This window comes from Solanum tuberosum, unplaced genomic scaffold (genome assembly GCF_000226075.1).
Source record: "Solanum tuberosum cultivar DM 1-3 516 R44 unplaced genomic scaffold, SolTub_3.0 scf00562, whole genome shotgun sequence".
Lineage (NCBI taxonomy): Eukaryota > Viridiplantae > Streptophyta > Magnoliopsida > Solanales > Solanaceae > Solanum > Solanum tuberosum.
Window position 1 is genome coordinate 227,337 of NW_006239494.1, and position 17,633 is coordinate 244,969.

The 17,633-nt window shown below is 35.4% G+C and overlaps 1 protein-coding gene and 1 non-coding gene across 2 annotated transcripts; both read right to left on the reverse strand.

Moving 5' to 3' along the window:
- Window positions 1–1,636: 1,636 nt before the first annotated feature.
- Window positions 1,637–8,874, reverse strand: LOC102591654 (lipase 1-like). The gene is made up of 9 exons (XM_006365726.2): window positions 8,724–8,874; window positions 6,322–6,495; window positions 5,751–6,126; window positions 5,139–5,422; window positions 4,349–4,417; window positions 4,190–4,246; window positions 3,240–3,292; window positions 3,062–3,137; window positions 1,637–2,909 (listed from the first exon to the last, which is right to left on the reverse strand). The coding sequence occupies exons 1-9, from the start codon at window positions 8,762–8,764 to the stop codon at window positions 1,967–1,969; spliced, it is 2,073 nt and encodes a 690-aa protein (XP_006365788.1). The 5' UTR covers window positions 8,765–8,874; the 3' UTR covers window positions 1,637–1,966.
- On the reverse strand, window positions 8,163–8,305 carry MIR8028 (microRNA MIR8028). The gene has a single exon (NR_127192.1). It is a non-coding gene; the product is annotated as a microRNA MIR8028 (primary transcript).
- Window positions 8,875–17,633: the final 8,759 nt, after the last annotated feature.

The following is a 17,633-nucleotide window of genomic DNA, read 5'->3' on the forward strand; positions in this document are numbered from 1 at the left end:
GGAGGTGGTAGGGGGCTGGGGGTAGAAGCTTTAATTTTATTTTATTTTTGGGTGATTTTGGGGGAGGGGCTGGTTTGAGGGTAGGGACAAAATAAATTAATTTTTTCAACAAAAAAAAATTGTAATTTGAAGTTGGAAGAGAGTTTTAGAAAATGTTTTCCTTAATTTTTGAAGGGAAGTCATTTTCCTTAAATTTGAGGAAAATGAGTTGATTTGGAAAATATTTTCCAAAACATTTAACCCAACCAAACATGAGAAAATTGAAAAATATTTTCCGAAAAATGTGTTTCTTCCTACTAAACACACCCATAGTCTCAAAGTCTGTTTCTCAAATAGAACAAAACATTAAGTAAAGGAGTAAGAGGAACCGCCGGATTGACAAACAACTACCTCTCAAAATACTTGACAAGCCTCGAAATACGAATAAGAAGAAGAAGATCACGAGGGTCCAGGCTAGAAATCTACACAAGTTTAGAAGCAAGAGGTGAGTACCAACAACACGGTACCCAGCAAGCAACCTAATAAACAAGACATCTAGCTAGAAATCGAATACCCCTTACACTCCAACCGAACCTCCTCATACTACAACCTGCACAGAAATTAGTCCAACCTAATAGTTCTACAATGCACGGTTCACAAGGCTCAATATTCACAGTTCAATAGTCACCACTCAACAACCAAACGAATCAAGTAAGTCAATCTCAATGTCAAGTAGATCAATCACACGTAACAAGTACAACAATCACACGTAACAAGTACATCAATCACAATTAACAAGTAAGTCACACATAAACATCAAAATGCACCAAATCATAATAAACAATCTCTCGTCAAAACCATTTTCCATCGGCTTTATATTAAATCACTAGCCGTAATCATTTTCCATCGGCTTTATATCACTCACCAACAATGACCTCGGCATCATAAACACTTGCCGAAAATGACCTTGACATCAAACCATCACATGTCTGGTCACGGTGTTCAACAATTAATACACACAAACAATATCTCACACCACATGAAAGAGACAACAATTCATGCAATTCAAGTCTACATTCATGCTATCAAGCATTTCATCAATCAATCAATAAGAATAACAACAAGGCAGTTCGCATCATCATGTTCATCACATAACCTTTTCATTTCAATAGGGAGCTATCCTGCCGAGATGTTTATACCTTCAATGGCAGTATGCGACGTGGCCTTCCACATGCAGGTAATATCACTTGTAGCATATGTAGACCAAAGGTATGAGGTAGATTTGAGCTTGAATTACAAAATATGGTGCAACAACTACACACAAACGAAAAGTTCACATGTCTACAACATAAAGATCCGCAATAACATATATATTCAGAAATTTGGAAGTGACACATACATACCCGCAGAGAGTCTCACACTAGAATCACTATTCTTGTTTTCTCTTCTACTACTTTTAGAGTTTTTAGTCAAAATTATCTTGTATCTTATATTTCTACAAAAACATTTTTAATTTTACTAATCAAGCTCGATCAATTTATTTAAATATAAAAAAAATATTTCCAGAAACCAATTGAGTTCGATCATTTTTTTTTCTTATATTTTCCCAAAACTCAACTGATTGGTTTTAACTTAAAATAATATTGGGAAAAGGTCATCTTGAAAATCAGAACAGAATTACAATAATTACAAAATTCTGATTCTTACAACATAAAGAAACAATATGCATAGCAATGACTTATTTTACAACATAAAAGAGACTATACATAGGTAGATCCCCTCCCCATAGAAAAACCGTGAGGAAATTCCATCTTTTGATCACCCATTTTTTTAAAATCGTTTCTCGGGGCTTCCGCCTCACACACGGTGATACTGTGTTTCCTAGATTTTCGTATATCTACCCTAAAATGTTTGCAGAGCATAAAAAACAACTTGAAAGCACCTCCTAAAATAAAATGTGTTCCCTCGGCTTCTGGAGTATTACACTTCAATGGCTGCTCGATTGTACCTCATTTCTCCGATTCCTTAATGATTTCTGCCCAGCTGGTTGCTTTGTCGAATACCCTACTAACATTAACCGGGACATTACATATGTGAGTAGTTCTTCACGATGAGAAAATGTAAAATCCAAATGTGCGTACTCAAACTCATTATATGATACATCTACACCTGCATCAGTCATCAGGCCATAATGCTTCCTAACCATGGACGGCCTGATTACGTTGTCCTTCTGCCCAGCAACAAGGTCAACAGGAATATCAATTAAGAGATAGTACTCCCCCAAATCCAAGGGCTGTGGGGATCCATAGACTTCCATGTTTGAAGCAGCACTCCCGTAGTCAAACATGATAAATTTACGGCTGCGTTTGATCTGTGCCATGTGAAGTGCCACGCAAAATGAAACAGCTGGCATATCATTCATATTGTAATGTGATAACCCCAAAGCTCCGACCCAATTTGAACTGTCTCCACCAACCACATAACTTATCAGGGTTTGCACAAGGCCTCCAACTCCAGGTAAGTTATGGAAGTCCCGTGCCAACTTATTGACCAGCATGCGGAAAAAACGAGTGGGTATATAGAAAGCTGGCACAAAGGGAATCAGTAAAGGAGATAACACTAGGAATACGTACTCCATCACCGTGAATACAATATTTGAATCATGATGGAAGCCAGCAGGTGATAACAAAATTAATCTTGAAAGCCTATGGGGTTTTTCCTCAATTCGCTGGGTTATGACATACATCAGAATAGCAGCTCCACCCAAACTATGGGAAATAGCACAGAGCTTGTATGGTTGATCACTCTCACACTCTTCCTCAAAACCCGCTTGGCTATTTTTCAATTCAGAAACTTTTATTTCATGGATCTTCTGTATGATCGCAGGTATATCTTGTGTCCCGTGCTCATTTATGGAGTACCTCCAGTATCTACATGCACGTGCCACATACAGAAAGTACAAGTAAGTTGAGAGAAATCTAGCAATGGTAGATATATAGAAAACCAATACCATTCCAAGAAAGAGAATATGGATAAAGGTACTTCTGACAGGAATGAGAGCTGCATGAAGTCATGCACTTACTGTCGTGGGGATATATTGCTGTCAACATGTTCTCTCGAAACCAGTCCGCGAAAATTTCCAAGGAAAACATCATACCCTGAACAATAAAGAGAAATAAGTCACTTAATTATCCCGGTAAGGAAAACAATCATAGTATATTGCACCTAGAGACATTGGCTAAGAAATCCAAACGACAAACCTTGATCATAGGCTGCAAATGCAGGAGAACCAACAACTCCATTAGATATCCAACTGTAAAGTCAGGTCACTGTGTAAGATGTAAGATGAACTAAATGTCTATGTAGTTGACAATTGTAACTGATCAAACTACAATCTTAGAAACAAAGGAGAAAGAGATATCTAAGAACTTAAAGATTAGCATTTCTTAAAGTAATCAAATACATGCATTGACAAAGAGATCCACTGGTCAGTTCTCTAGTGATTTCGATGGTATACTTCAGTAAGATACATGGTTCATGATCCACAAAATCAAAGGGATAATAATTCTTGATCTCATGCACAGACAAATGATCTTCTTTGGCTACAGATAAACAACTCACCTTCCAAGGGCTGATGCAGAATATACACCATCTTAAAAAGTATAAATTGGATCACTTTGATTAAGCAGAAGCCAGGTCAGTCACAACAGAAAAAGTATCTCGCTGTCGAGACTGTTCAACTTTTGACAGTACAAAATTAAATTGAAGTGGAGTACTGAATCCAGGTGGACATTCATTCATAATCTCAGTCCACTATCCCAGCTGAATTAATAGGCACATAATGCATAGCAAGGTTTAATCCCTCACAGATGCCCATGCCAGCCAAATTTTTAAATAAAATATTAAAAGAAATGAAAAAGAAAATGAGAAGCCATGTCTCTTCTAATTGTTGCTTATAAAATACACAACCCAGATCCAATAATATATCACTTCATAAATTTTTAAATGCCAATTGATTAGTATGCCTTCCAAACATCATTTAGTTATACTAATACTAGTTATAAACCTGAAGAACCAGAAAGGACAACTTAACAATCTGTCGACAAGATAAATATCACTGGTCATTTTAACTCCAACTTAAACGATGAGTAAATCATATACACACAGAGGAAAATGTGACATGAAGAATGAACAAAGATGTGTGGCTCACCCCATGGATGAATCAAAAACCCCATGTTGCAGATAAACAACTTTCCGAGCATCACGTCTGCAATATCAAATTTGGATCATCAAATCACATTCATAAACGGGCATCCACCAAAAAGCTCTGTATATAAAGATACAGCGATGTCAAAACAGGAATCCAAACCTTGGAATTCTCTCCAAAAGGAGAATATATCCATCGTTAGTTACCACACGAAGAGCTTCATATGGGTACCTACAACAGAAAACACTTATATGCTGAGAACAATAGGAATGCCAAACTCTGTGTAAAAATATCAATATAGTTATGAATACAAGAGTTCCTGCGGAAAGCCCATGTTTCAAGTCTGGAGAGAACAATATAATACCCCTAAACCACAAAGACTTCCCTATCTGCTAAAGCAAAGAAGAATTGAAAGAGGACAGTACAAAAAAAATACCTTGTCTACCAGTAAACAACGGCCACTTCACTAAGGAGAAGAAAATTCAAAAGGTTGCAATAAAAAGTTCCTATTTACAACTGAACAATGACTCCTAAGGCAGAAAGAGATTAAAAGAGGACGGTTGATCATCACAGAGATCTGAAAATTTTGTAAGACATGAGTATCTACCAATGAACAGTTGACAGAAACTCTTCCTTTTTCCACAGTTGATCAATTTTGACAGTCTACCAAAAGCTTAACCAGTAGAAATTATAGCGTACTCTAGGCTCAATGCAGTGAGTAGAAAAGCACAAATGCAATTGGAATACAAATGAGATGCTAGTCCTTTTCAACACCATATAAACTCCAAATAACTTCATGAAAATATCATCACAGTTCATTTGACAAATTTGAGTCTTCTAAGGAAAAAAGTAATATTTATTTGAACATGTTATCTGTTCAGAAACATCTCAATCCAAGGGAACATGCATGCCAGTTTTGGCAAAGGAGCGGAATCAAATCAAAGTGCCTTACCCAAGCTCTGTTATGACATCTTGACACGTCCTAGCATCTGTATTTAGGGAATGATAAAAGCTTGTTTGTCGTTCCCTAGGCGTAGGGTCATTCTCTGAAAGAGTATCTGTAGGTACAGATACACCTGAAGCATCAGCAGGAACATCCTCAGGACCACTCATACAAGAAAAGAACCATTTCACCACTTCCGTAAAAGTGACTATCGGTGAAAGAAGACAATGTGCTGCCTTGTGGACGAATCCAAAGACAGTCTCAATAATAATCTCAATTGCTAGATGGAGATCCTACACAAGATAAATCAGACGAAGTCATCTTAATAAAACCAGTAATGGCCGAATGGGAGTGCGAAATAACAGTAAAACAATTACTTAAATGACCAACTGTAAAACCAAAAAAGAAAAAACCTCACAATGAATCGTCCTCTTGCCCCAAACCAAAAAGATGAGTAGAATAAATGTAATATGTAAACGGAACACCCAAACACATTCATCAAAAAAAGAGAAATGGATCTGGAAAGGCATAAATTATATGTATGATTCATGGAAGTTAAGCCCACTGCCACTAGTTTGGAATTGAGGACACTATAGAAGGAGAAAACTGAATATGTCACACCTCAACTACGCCTCGCCTTCTGTCAGTGGCACGTTGGACAAAGTGGTCCTTGAGTGACTGTAATCTCTTGGTAGCTCGTAGAGGGGAAGACTGGAGACTCCCAGACGTAGTACGTGAACCATAGAGATACAACGGTATTCCCAACATAAATTTAATGGGGAAAATGAACCATGAGAAGATGTATCTGAGCAAATGTACCCAATTACCACTCTGCCTTGTAAAACTGCTCACTCTGGATGCTCGAGAACTTTGTAACAGAGGAGACATTGGACCGATGTTTTCATCAACATCTTCCTGTGATGAGTATTCTACACTTGATGAGGCATTGGGTTCAACAGAAAGCTCATGAATGAATTGGTTAAAGGATGAGACACCACTGTGATCACCAGGAAGAAGCATGTTAACAAAATGTGCCGTTATTGAAAAAACAAGAAAAGATACGTGAGATGTTTTGACATAATTGAAAAAAGAGGTGACAGAAGAAACACAGTTGTCAATGCATAACCAGAGAAGTAGGAAATTATCTGAATTTTAGAGCATGGGTTAAGAGGAAATGAAGATTGAAACTCACTCTTCCATCCAGCGTGGAAGCCTAGGCCCACGAAATGCTGGCCGAAGCTCCCAACCATGGATACCTTCAAGAATAGAAGAGTTCCCTGGTAATATTGTCAATAATAGTGCGGACACCCCATTTATCAACCTCACAACATTGTTCAATGACTCATAAGTGAATGTTTTAACTGACCTGAGAGAATGAACAAAGAGATATTAACATCAAATAATGGATCCATCCCAACAGTTGCTTAAGGAAAGTTAGCAGACAAAAATACACAACACAAAACAACATGTGTTAACTGCAAGGATTGATGGGTTCTGAAGGGTGATTAGGGCGTCATGCGGAAGCTTGCAATTTGCAAATCATATGGTTGATAAATCAGATAAGAAAAACTTATACTAAAAATTAAAATATTATTATATTGAAACTAATATAAAGAAAAACATTAAAATTGTAGAGAGAATAAATCTCCCCATAAACAAAACTCTCTAAACGACTACATTGTGGATGTTATTGTGTTAGAAGAAACAAACCTATATTTATAGAGTCCTAAAACCTTTCCTACTAGAAAAGGAGTCCTAAAAGGAGAGAATAAACCAAATATAAAATAATATTATATTTTCCTTTCAAGAAAAGTAAAAACATTTATGGTAATGTTTTGTTTTTTCTTTAAGGAAAAATAAATCTTAAATTATGGTAAGAAAATCAGGGCAAAACCCTAACAAGGATTTCATGTAAGCATTCTGAAAAAGTTACTATCCCTTTTTCAGAAAGTAAACAACTACTCTGACATCCTCAAGAGAAATAATTTCATTTACAAACAACTTCTTCGCGTAATTTCTCATTTATCCCCTGAAAGGAAAATATAAAATTGATGATGATGGCCGAGGTATCCACTTCGAAAGTATATCTGCATTGGTGGAGTTTTCATGATCTTGCCTCTTACTGTACTTTCACCATTAGTTTTGTCACTTAAATTGCATCAAGAAATAAATATAACCAGCTCAAAGGCTTGTTTCCCATACCGTAACATTTATCCCTGGTCACTTCTAGATGGAGCCAGTTATTTCCTAATCAGCACGAACAAATAGATTACTCAGATCAACTTACAAATACACTACTCATATACAACTTTTTTCCTAACAGGTGAGGAAGTAAGACTATATCCGAACTCATGGTTTCATATCTTAAATATGTGACCTAAAATGTTGACAGCAAAACTTCAGCTGTGTCAGCCTTGAGTACACAGAAAATGTCTTCTCTTTTGATATAGCGAATAACAGTGTCTCCCATAGTCTATGTTGCTCGGACTCTCCAATATTGTTGCTGCATCCATGTCGGATCCTCCAAGAATGCACTACTTTTGAAGGATCCAATATGCACCAATAGACATTTTTGAAGAGTCCGAACAACGCAGCCTATAGTTCCTCCTTTTCTCTAAATATATAGTAATGGTAATTGTAGCGTCCGTGATCAACCTAGTTTTCTCAATTATGCTACCAGGTAACGTATTAAAGACAAATACATGTCCTCCGAGTTCACATAGAAGACCATCATTGTCAACTGATATAAAGGGCTCTTCTTTCACCGTATAAAGGATCCAATGCTAATTATCTCCCTTATTATAACAGTCTGGCACTCTCTATAAATGCATCATCTTCAACATGTCTCTCTGTATGCATATACACTTAAACTCCTCTCTCATTGGTTAGACATCAGAGACTTCACTCTTATTTATTCTTAAATTATTCTCAGAGCACTTCATGGTGAATTGAGTTAATTACAATTCTACTTCTTATATACTAGTAAAGTGTTCTAGGCTAAAATCATCCCTGAAGTTAACCCAAACTTAGGTACATCCTTATACTATAATTATGAACAAAAAAAAAATATCCTTTAACAATCCCAAAATTTGCAATAAACATTCTTCTCTTAACTTTTATTACAAAAATCTTGGAATAGTTAAAGGATTTTTTTGTTCACAATTGTAGCATAAGGATAAACCGTAAGTTTGGGTTATACTTCAGGGATATTTTAGCTCAAAACTCTAGTACTAAAACTAGTCCACCCCCACCCCCTTTTATTTTTGGTGCATAAACTCTCTAGAAGCCCATCACTTGATCATAATTCTTCTAGTAAGCTGTTGTTCCTAAGCTTAGCATCCTAAATCTCAATTTCTTTCACATTATGTTACAAGACATCAAAACATAAGAGGAATTCTCCACTAAGTTCTATTCACACACAATAAATTCAGCAGTTGACCTAATACTGCAAAAAATCACAAATTAACTGCCCAAACAACCAAAAAAAGTAAAGTAAAAAGATGATGAATATACTTTTGAGACATGAACTTGCAGCTTGAATGGGCAATCAATATAGGAGCTAAATTTACAAGAAGAAGAGATGAATAAACATACTCTTTGGTTACAGCAAGGACATGGTCAACGAGCCGTTGCATTGGTTGCGACGATTTAGGTTTCGAATCAAAACCTTCTCAAATGCAATGGAGAGAGAGAGAAAGAGAATGGAGAAAGTCGGTTTCTTTTATGCAAACACACACAGTGCAACTGCAACGTGCCAATTCTTGTCTGTTTACACTACCATCACTTTCCAGGTGCTGCTCCACGTGTCTTTATTATTCGTTTGAGATACGCAAATATAGCCTATGTTTTGGACTCAATATATGTTTTAGTTAATTTAATTTAGAAAAAAAATTACAAACATGTATTAATAAATTACTTAACATAGTTTTAGTTACAACTAATTATAATTCACTATTAATGTTTCATTTTAATGTTTTTGAGTGTCTTGTGTAGTTGGTGGTAAATTCAAGATTTTTGTTTAAAAAATTAAAAAATTAAAAAATTAAAGCATAAACGTGTGAATAAACCAACAAAACATAATTTCTAGGAAGTAGTAGTATATAGATTATCGGTACAAAAAGTTTATTTCGTTACAAGAGACCTAAAACTAACATGAGTGATTACATTAAAAAGAAAATGTTACCCCTTTGCAATGTGTCAATCTAGAACTAGAATGCTTAACTAGAGCGAAAAATGACGTCAAATAGAAAAAAAAATTAGCCCTTCACAATGTCTCACTCCAGAACGAGAGTGCTAACTACAAACTCCAAAAAGAGATCACTTCTAATACTTCTCAAGCATGTTTACAATACTATTCGGCGATGTTTCATTGCTTTAAAAGACAAAATAATATCATCAGTTGAAACATCATTACATACATCATTTTTTATAAAAGAAACCATGCAACCGCTCAAGAATTCATTATTCATTCGACTTCGTAATTCATTCTTGATAAATTTTATTGCTGAAAAAGCTCTTTCAATGGATGTAGTGGCAACTGACAGAAGTACAACAAATTTCACCATATCACAAAGTTCAGGTAAATCAGAGAACCTTTTATCGATATCATGAACATCAATATTATTATTTGCAAGTTTATTCTCAAGTGCACACATACTAAGTTCATCAAAATCATTAGAATATAATGCAATAATTCTCATTATTTTCTGGATATCAAAACTTGAAAATGATTCTATCAAATTCAAACGAGCAACTCAATAAAGTAACTCAGTTATCACCTCATCAAAATGATCATTTAGTTGTTACACTTACCAATCAATTATTTTACAAAATACTTCAACATGATAATAATGAAAAAGCAGTATAATTAGCAGGTTCACACTGTGATCTTTAAGAATTAACATACAACTCATCAAAATTAGATATCATAATGTTATACTTAATACAAAATGTAGACACCTCAGTGACAAATAAATTTCATCTTTTATTTTTTTTTCTCAAGTCTTGCAGCCTTCTCTTGACCTCTTTAATAAGTAGCATTGCATTTGTAATGTCTTGCTATTTGTTTTTATAAACATTTACTAAGATCATTTGTAATTAGTAAAATTTCTTTCATCAAATGCAATATGAATATAATCTCCTATGTTTGAACAACTCTGATATATTTGATTGCCCTAGATCTTTCATCCAAGAATATACAGTTTCAATAGTGTTATCAAATATGACCATAATTGTACCTAACTTGTGAATAAAACAATTAAACTGAGGTAGATTCTCAACGATTATCAAGCTCTAGAAATATCAAGTTCTTGATGCTAGCTTCTACTAATTTTAAGATCATCCATATCAATAGTCTCTTGAATTTTCTTTTTTGAGATTCTAGATATTCATCCATACATTTATAAGGAATCATCAACACATTAAAACTATTTTATATCGACTGTATAAGTTCTCCTAGTTGAAGACATCTTTTAAAAATATCGACAAGAGTTAGTTGAGGTTAACGAGCAAAATAATGAATATAATAAGTCGATCTGCTTTCTTTCTTAATCAATGATCATTAATATCACCTTGCATATTAGTTGCTCCATCATAGCATTGTCCACACACACAAGATAGACTCAAAAATGTTGAGAAAGTAAATCGACAATTACATCTTTTAGAGATTAAGACTAGAATTTTTAACATGAAAAATGTCAAGAAGTCTCTTCATCACAAATCCTCTTCTATCAACATATAGTAAAAACAACCTCGATTTGCTCCTTGCGTGAAACATCAAAAGATTCATCAACTAATAAGGAAAAATAATCACCATTTAGTTCCTTTATGATATATTTAATTGTTTCAATTTTGCAAGTAATCACAATTTCTTTTTGAATCTTTGGACAAGTCATTTAATCATTTTGACGAGCATTTTTCAATACAAAACTATGAATTTCATCACACTTTTGAGCATAAAATGATAGAATCTCAAAAAAAATTACCTCTGTTAAGTGATGATTTGATCCATCATGACCTCGAAATGTTAAGTCTTGTTTCATAAGAAGTTTTACTACATTAATAGAAACTGCTAAGCGAATTCAATTCACATGATTATCTTGATCATATTATTTCTCAAATGAGTGAATAAATTATTGTTACCGCATTAGATCTTCATATTTTCGTTTTGACTGATTATGAATGATAGTAAGCCCACCAACATGTGTTTGCAAGCTAGTTTTATTTGTACCAACTCCTAAACTCCATACTCGAAAATGCTTCACCTACACATTAAAGATTATTTTCCTTAAATAAATAACAATACAAAAAATAAACTGCATCTTTACTTACATACACTATACTCTTAACGAATAATAAAATTCATCAAATCATTTACTATTAAAACGACGCATATCTCCAGAAATCTTTGTTTGTGATAACTCTCTTAATAAGGTTGACAAGATTTTTTTTGATGATAAGCTCTTCTAATAGAGTTACAATGATTTGGATGAAATTTTAAAATTTGAATTCTTTCACCTAAATCAACCTTTAAAGAACTTAAATCATTAGCATTTTCTTCCCGATTAAGTTTATTCTGAGCGATAGAACTTGAATTTGATATTTTGAAAAATTACTTTTTTATTGACTCGTAATTTGTATAAGATAGTTGAATCGATAAATACATTAATGACGATTCTTTACAAATTACAGTATATATTACCACCAAAGATCAAATGGTTCATAAATCTAGTTACAACTATCAAAAACGTAAAAAAAAATCTAAAAAAATGTCACAATTTAAAAATAATAATAGCCAATATTCAATCCAGAAGGGCAAACTTTAATTTTAAAGAAAATGAAGAAAAGAGCCTACTTTAGAGAAAAGACAAACAATTAACTCTTTAGATTCTAGCTTTGGGTCTCTACTTCAGATAATTAGAGCTACTATAACCTTTAAAATAAAGACCCATTCATTATTTAAAATTTTTGCTGCAAATTAGTTTTAATTTCTTGAAAATTTTAAAAAAAAGAAGAAGAGAAAATGATTTTACCTTTTAAACAATAAGCATGTGTTTTGATTTTTCCATTTCAAATTGAATGTGGGAGTCAAGTATAAAAATATCAAGTATGAAACAAATCAACAATAACAAAAATTATGGGAGATGATGTTAATATTTGACTCTTGAGTCTTGAGGAAGAACCAATGAAGTGATTTAAGGATTTAGAAAGATGAAAAGTGATTTAGCCTTTGGGAATAAGACCCTTGAATTTTTTTGGGTTTAAATCTACTACCGCAGCATACTGAAAGATTGTTCTTGAAATTAAATGAAGAGAAACTAAAATAAAAAGCATGAACTTCCTAACTTGAATGTTTGAAAGGACACAACAATTGAAAGATTGTTCTTGAAATTAAATGAAGAGAAACTAAAACATAAAAAGCATGAACTTCCTAACTTGAATGTTGAAAGGACACAACAATTGAAAGATTGTTCTTGAAATTAAATGAAGAGAAACTAAACATAAAAAGCATGAACTTCCTAACTTGAATGTTTGAAAGGACACAACAATTGAAAGATTGTTCTTGAAATTAAATGAAGAGAAACTAAAAATAAAAAGCATGAACTTCCTAACTTGAATGTTTGAAAGGACACAACAGTTGAGAAACATGTTTAAAGGTAAAAATGAAATAGAAATTGTCTATATTAAAAGCATGAACTTCTATTTTGCTGGATTTTTTAGCTCCCAAATAATGTCTTGACTACATTGCACATAGAAATTGTACAATCATTTTGTCTTTCTAATCTCTATTGCTCTATTCCATAATTGCTCCTCCTTAGGAAGTCGGGGTCTAGATCACTTCATGACTCAAACATGATGTTCCTTTCGTATATTTTCTCCGGTATGCATATTTTTGCAAAGATGTTGCATTATTTATTCAAAATTGTCTTGATGGATCTTTGAAGATTAATTATGAAGTTGTTCTCCTGTTATGCTCAATCCTATTTTGGAACGGAGGAAGTATTCCATAACATGCAAAAATTAACTTTGTTTGGTACATATTTCTGCTTTTCTGTAATCATTTACTCTATGTATAATGCAAAAGTTAGCATTATTCAAACTTTTTCTATATGAATTTTTTCTCAAAAAAGGAACTTTCGCACATTATCAAGAGATGAATTTGCTTTTAGGTACCACACTACAATTTTTTTGTCGACTACTTACATGAAGACAATGTACCCTGCGAGCTATGAGAGAGAATATATATTATCCCAAAGTTTAAGTTTTCTTTCAAAACTTCTTTGGATATTTATAGGTCACAACATCAACTTCATGTAACTTTCTACATAACTTAAGTAGGCCAGTTAAAGAAAATAACTTTAAGTAACTTTCCACCAAACTTTCATCTGTTAACTTTTCTAGATAACCTTTTTACATTCCTCACTTCTCTCTTTAATTAAATGTCCACAAGGATGTTTTAGTCTCATTATCCTAGTTGTCATGGAATTGTGTCACTACTATTATTTCGTATAGGTATTCTGCTATTTCTATTTTCTACTATGTAACATATCACACCTAGAAATGACTATAAAGAGTTTAAAATATGAAAATATTAATTTTTGGAAAGAATAAGGAAATCTGGAAATTTTGTCTAAGTTAAGAAAGTGAGTTTTGACAATTTTCAAACGGCCATAACTCCTATCTCAGGATGATTTAGGAGCAGCTCTTGACATGGTTGGAAATCCCTTGGAGAGATCTTTCCAACGCCGCCAAGTTTGCGCGATTTCGACAACGTATGAGTGAGTTTGAGGAAAGTCCAAATTCGGATTTAAGGAAGGGCAAACTAGTCTTTTCTATAATTAATTTCCTAATTCATTTTTAGGGATTTATTGGGGTAAAAACAGAACTTAATTCAGTTTTGGAAAAATTAGAATACGCTTAGGGCTTGGAGAAAAGAGAAAAGAAGAAAGAAAGGGAGAAAAGCCAAGATTTCGCCAAGAACATCAAGCGTTTGGAGTGGAATTCGTCGGGGGTGATCCCTATTAAGGTATGTGAGATATTTTAGTAATGGGTTAGTTCACCCACACACCAACTTGTTTCAATTCAGCGATTTTGAGTTGTTTACATGTTAAAAAGTGAAGTTCTCGAAGGATGTCGTTAAGTTCTTGATTGGTTGTGTTGTTGAAGTTTCTTGTTGATTTGATTCATGTTTACGGGTGGATTTCCGAGTTAGATCTGTTGTAAGTTGAGAGTACTAATGACCCTAAGTGTTTGGGAAAGAAACTAGGGCAGATTGAAGGGTTTAGAGATGAAAAATGAAGGAGAAAAGTCAGAATTTTCTGGGTAAAGGAGTGGGGCGCCGCGCCAGCTAGCGCGCCCCAAAGCAGTGTCTGACGTTTTGGCCTTGGGGCACCGCGCCATCCAGCGCGCCCCAGCACGTTCTCTGAGGTTTGGGGCCTGGCGCCCCACGCCTCTCAGAGCGCCAACGACGCCAGTGCACCCCATTCCTCCCTCATCTTTTCGTACTTGTTCCTAAGCGATGTACCTATGTTTTCTAGTTGATTCCAATACTCTAAGGTACATCTAAACATCATGAAATCATCTATAAACATGAGATCATGAACCTTGAATCCATAATCCAATTCAAGGAAAGTTAAGATCAAAGTCAAAGAAGTTAAGAGTCAATTCTAGTAGTTAAGAAGCAGTCAAAGCAAAGTTTCTTAAACTTTTCAAGAGTCTTTAACAATGTTTTAAATTCATTTTAAGACTCAAGTTTTCAAGTTAAGCAAAGAGTAAAGAGTTCAGTTCATTTCTCAAAAATCTATTAGGGAACTAAGTATTCCCTAAGAAGTTTATAAATGTTTCACATTTGAGCAAGAAAGGGGAACATCGATTTCAAGAGAGCTTTTAAGCTAAGTTTTGAGTAATTACCTCAATTCAAAGAAAGAGTTTTGTTTTTACAAACATATGAGCTAAGTATATTTTGGGAGTAGTATTGAGAACTGATATGGGAATGCGAGTTCATATTAACTCAAGTCTCCATAAACCATGTAGCCATCATGGGTAGTAAAAGATCATACTTTTTAGATGACTCCTTAATATGCTTTTAACATAGACTAGTGGATGCACTAAGTTAAGTGTTCTATATGACGGCAAAGTATAGGACAGTTCTGGCAGTGTGGGCAGGACACTGTATCACCACTTAGGCTCATAGTGGTGGTTGTCGGTTAGAGAATCTCCAACAAAAGTTATATTACTGTTATATATATAAGTAAAGTTGAGTTTGTTATTGCTTTAACTTTAACGAACTAAGTTGTTTACACTGTTTTATAAGCTTTATATATATATATATATTGCATGTGTCTTATTGCTTTATATTGAGTTCAGTTATTCATGAGCTGTACAGAGCCAAGGTAAGTGGAGTGCCAGCCACGTCCAGGGTGTAGGCTCGGGGCGTGACAAACTTGGTATCAGAGCCCAAATTTCTAAAGTCCTAGGGAGTCTATGAAGCATGCAAACGCAGGTAACCAGGATCATCATCCAGCGCCTCGTTGATCCAATTGAACACTCAGAATCAATGGTGAGCCTCCTTGCATTTCGGAGGACTCTTTTATTCGCTTTCTAGTTTAGTTCATTAGGATGTTGTGGGGTTTGTCCCCAACATCCATCTCAGTTGTTTAGAGGCTTCATAGACAGTTAGTAATTCAGTTGTCTTTACATTATCATTCAGATGTTGTTTAAAGACTGAGTTGCCATTTTGGCTAAACAATTATTTCTCAAGTTATGCATGAGTTATATTTTCTTATGTTTAAGTCTTCCGCTGAGTTAAGTAAGCCAAGACAAGGGTTCGCTTGAGGCCAACAATGGTCTTCGAGTGCCAGCCACGTTCAGGGTGTAGGCTCGGGGCGTGACAAACTTGGTATCAGAGCCCAAATTTCTAAAGTCCTAGGGAGTCTATGAAGCTGTATCTGTAGAGTCCTAGTTATCGGTGTGAAGCGCACCAGATCTATAATTAGGAGGCTGCAACATTTAGGAACTATCTCACTTCTTTCACACTCTTTTCGTGCGTTGGAGTTTATCTCTAAACAGTTTCCCTCTAATTCATGCTTGCGCGTGTTTTCAGATAACCATGCCTCTACGAAGATCAATCAAAGGTCGTCCAACTAGGAGGAATGTTGAAGAGCAAGAGTTACCTAGTGCACCTGAAGTGCAACCGCAAGGAGAGGTCTCTAATTCTGAGTTTAGAGAGGCTATAAGGATGCTTAGCCAAGTTTGACCAATCAGGTTGGGTAGCAGAGATGAGCTCTGCAACAAGAGGCTGACACTTCAAGGATTCGTGAGTTCTTGAGGATGAATCCCCCAAGTTTCACTAGTTCGAGCACTATAGAGGACCTAGAGAATTTCATTGAGGAACTGAAGAAGGTGTTCGAGGTAATGCATGTCACTGATACTGTGAGAGTTGAACTAGATGCATATCAACCGAAGAATATTGCTAGGACTTGGTTTGACCAGTGGAAAAGGGGTAGAGCTGAGGATGCACCACCTGCGAGTTGGGCATGTTTTGAAGAGGTTTTCTTGGGGTGTTTCTTTCCCCGAGAACTGAAAGAGGCTAAGGTACATGAGTTCCTCACACTTAAGCAGTATTCTCTAAGTGTTCATGAATATGGGTTGAAGTTCACCCAACTATCCTGTTATACTCCGAAAATGGTTGCAAACATGAGGAGTAGAATGAACTTGTTTGTTGCTGGGTTGTCTCGTCTGTCGAGTAAGGAAGGAAGGGCTGCAATGCTTATCGGGGACATGGACATATCAAGGTTGATGGTTTATGTGCAGCAGGTGGAGGAAGAGAAGTTGAGGGACAGGGAAGAGTTCAAAAACAAGAAAGCTAAGATAGGAAATGAGTCCGGGCAGCAGAGAGGTAATGTGAATCGTTCGTCCTTCCAGCAAAGGAAAAACGGGCTTGCTCCATCATCTGCTAGTGCACCTGCACCCAAAAATAGAGGTGAGTATAATGGCCAGAATTCGCAGAACTAGACCTGCACAGTCTCAAGGTAGTGTGGTACAAGGAGGTAACTGGGCTCCTGCATGTGCTAAGTGTGGTAGAACCCACCCAGGTAAATGTTGTGAGGACCAGACAGGTTGCTTCAAGTGTTGACAAGAGGGCCATTTCTTGAAAGAGTGCCCAAAGAATAGGCAAGGTAGTGGAAATCAGGGTAATAGGGCCCAATCTTCATCATTTGCTCCCCTAGAGAGAGCTACACCTAGAGGAGCTACTTCAGGTACGGGCGGAGGAACAAACCGTCTCTATGCGATCACGAGTCGCCAAGAGTAGGAGAACTCTCCAGATGTTGTCACTGGTATGATCAAAATCTTTACTTTTGATGTTTATGCTTTGCTAGACCCAGGAGCAAGTTTATCTTTTGTAACCCCTTATGTTGCAAATAAGTTAAATGGTATCCCTGAGAAACTTTGTGAACCCTTATGTGTTTCTACACCTGTTGGGGAGTCTATTCTAGCTGAGCGAGT

Excerpts from the sequence above, each read along its gene's own strand:
- LOC102591654 (XM_006365726.2), bottom strand. The coding sequence starts at position 8,764 with ATGCAACGGCTCGTTGACCATGTCCTTGCTGTAACCAAAGA. Across the intron at positions 5,423-5,750 it reads GAAGGCGAGGCGTAGTTGAG|GATCTCCATCTAGCAATTGA; the intron begins GTGTGACATATT and ends TATCTTGTGTAG. Across the intron at positions 4,418-5,138 it reads GATGTCATAACAGAGCTTGG|GTACCCATATGAAGCTCTTC; the intron begins GTAAGGCACTTT and ends TTTCTGTTGTAG.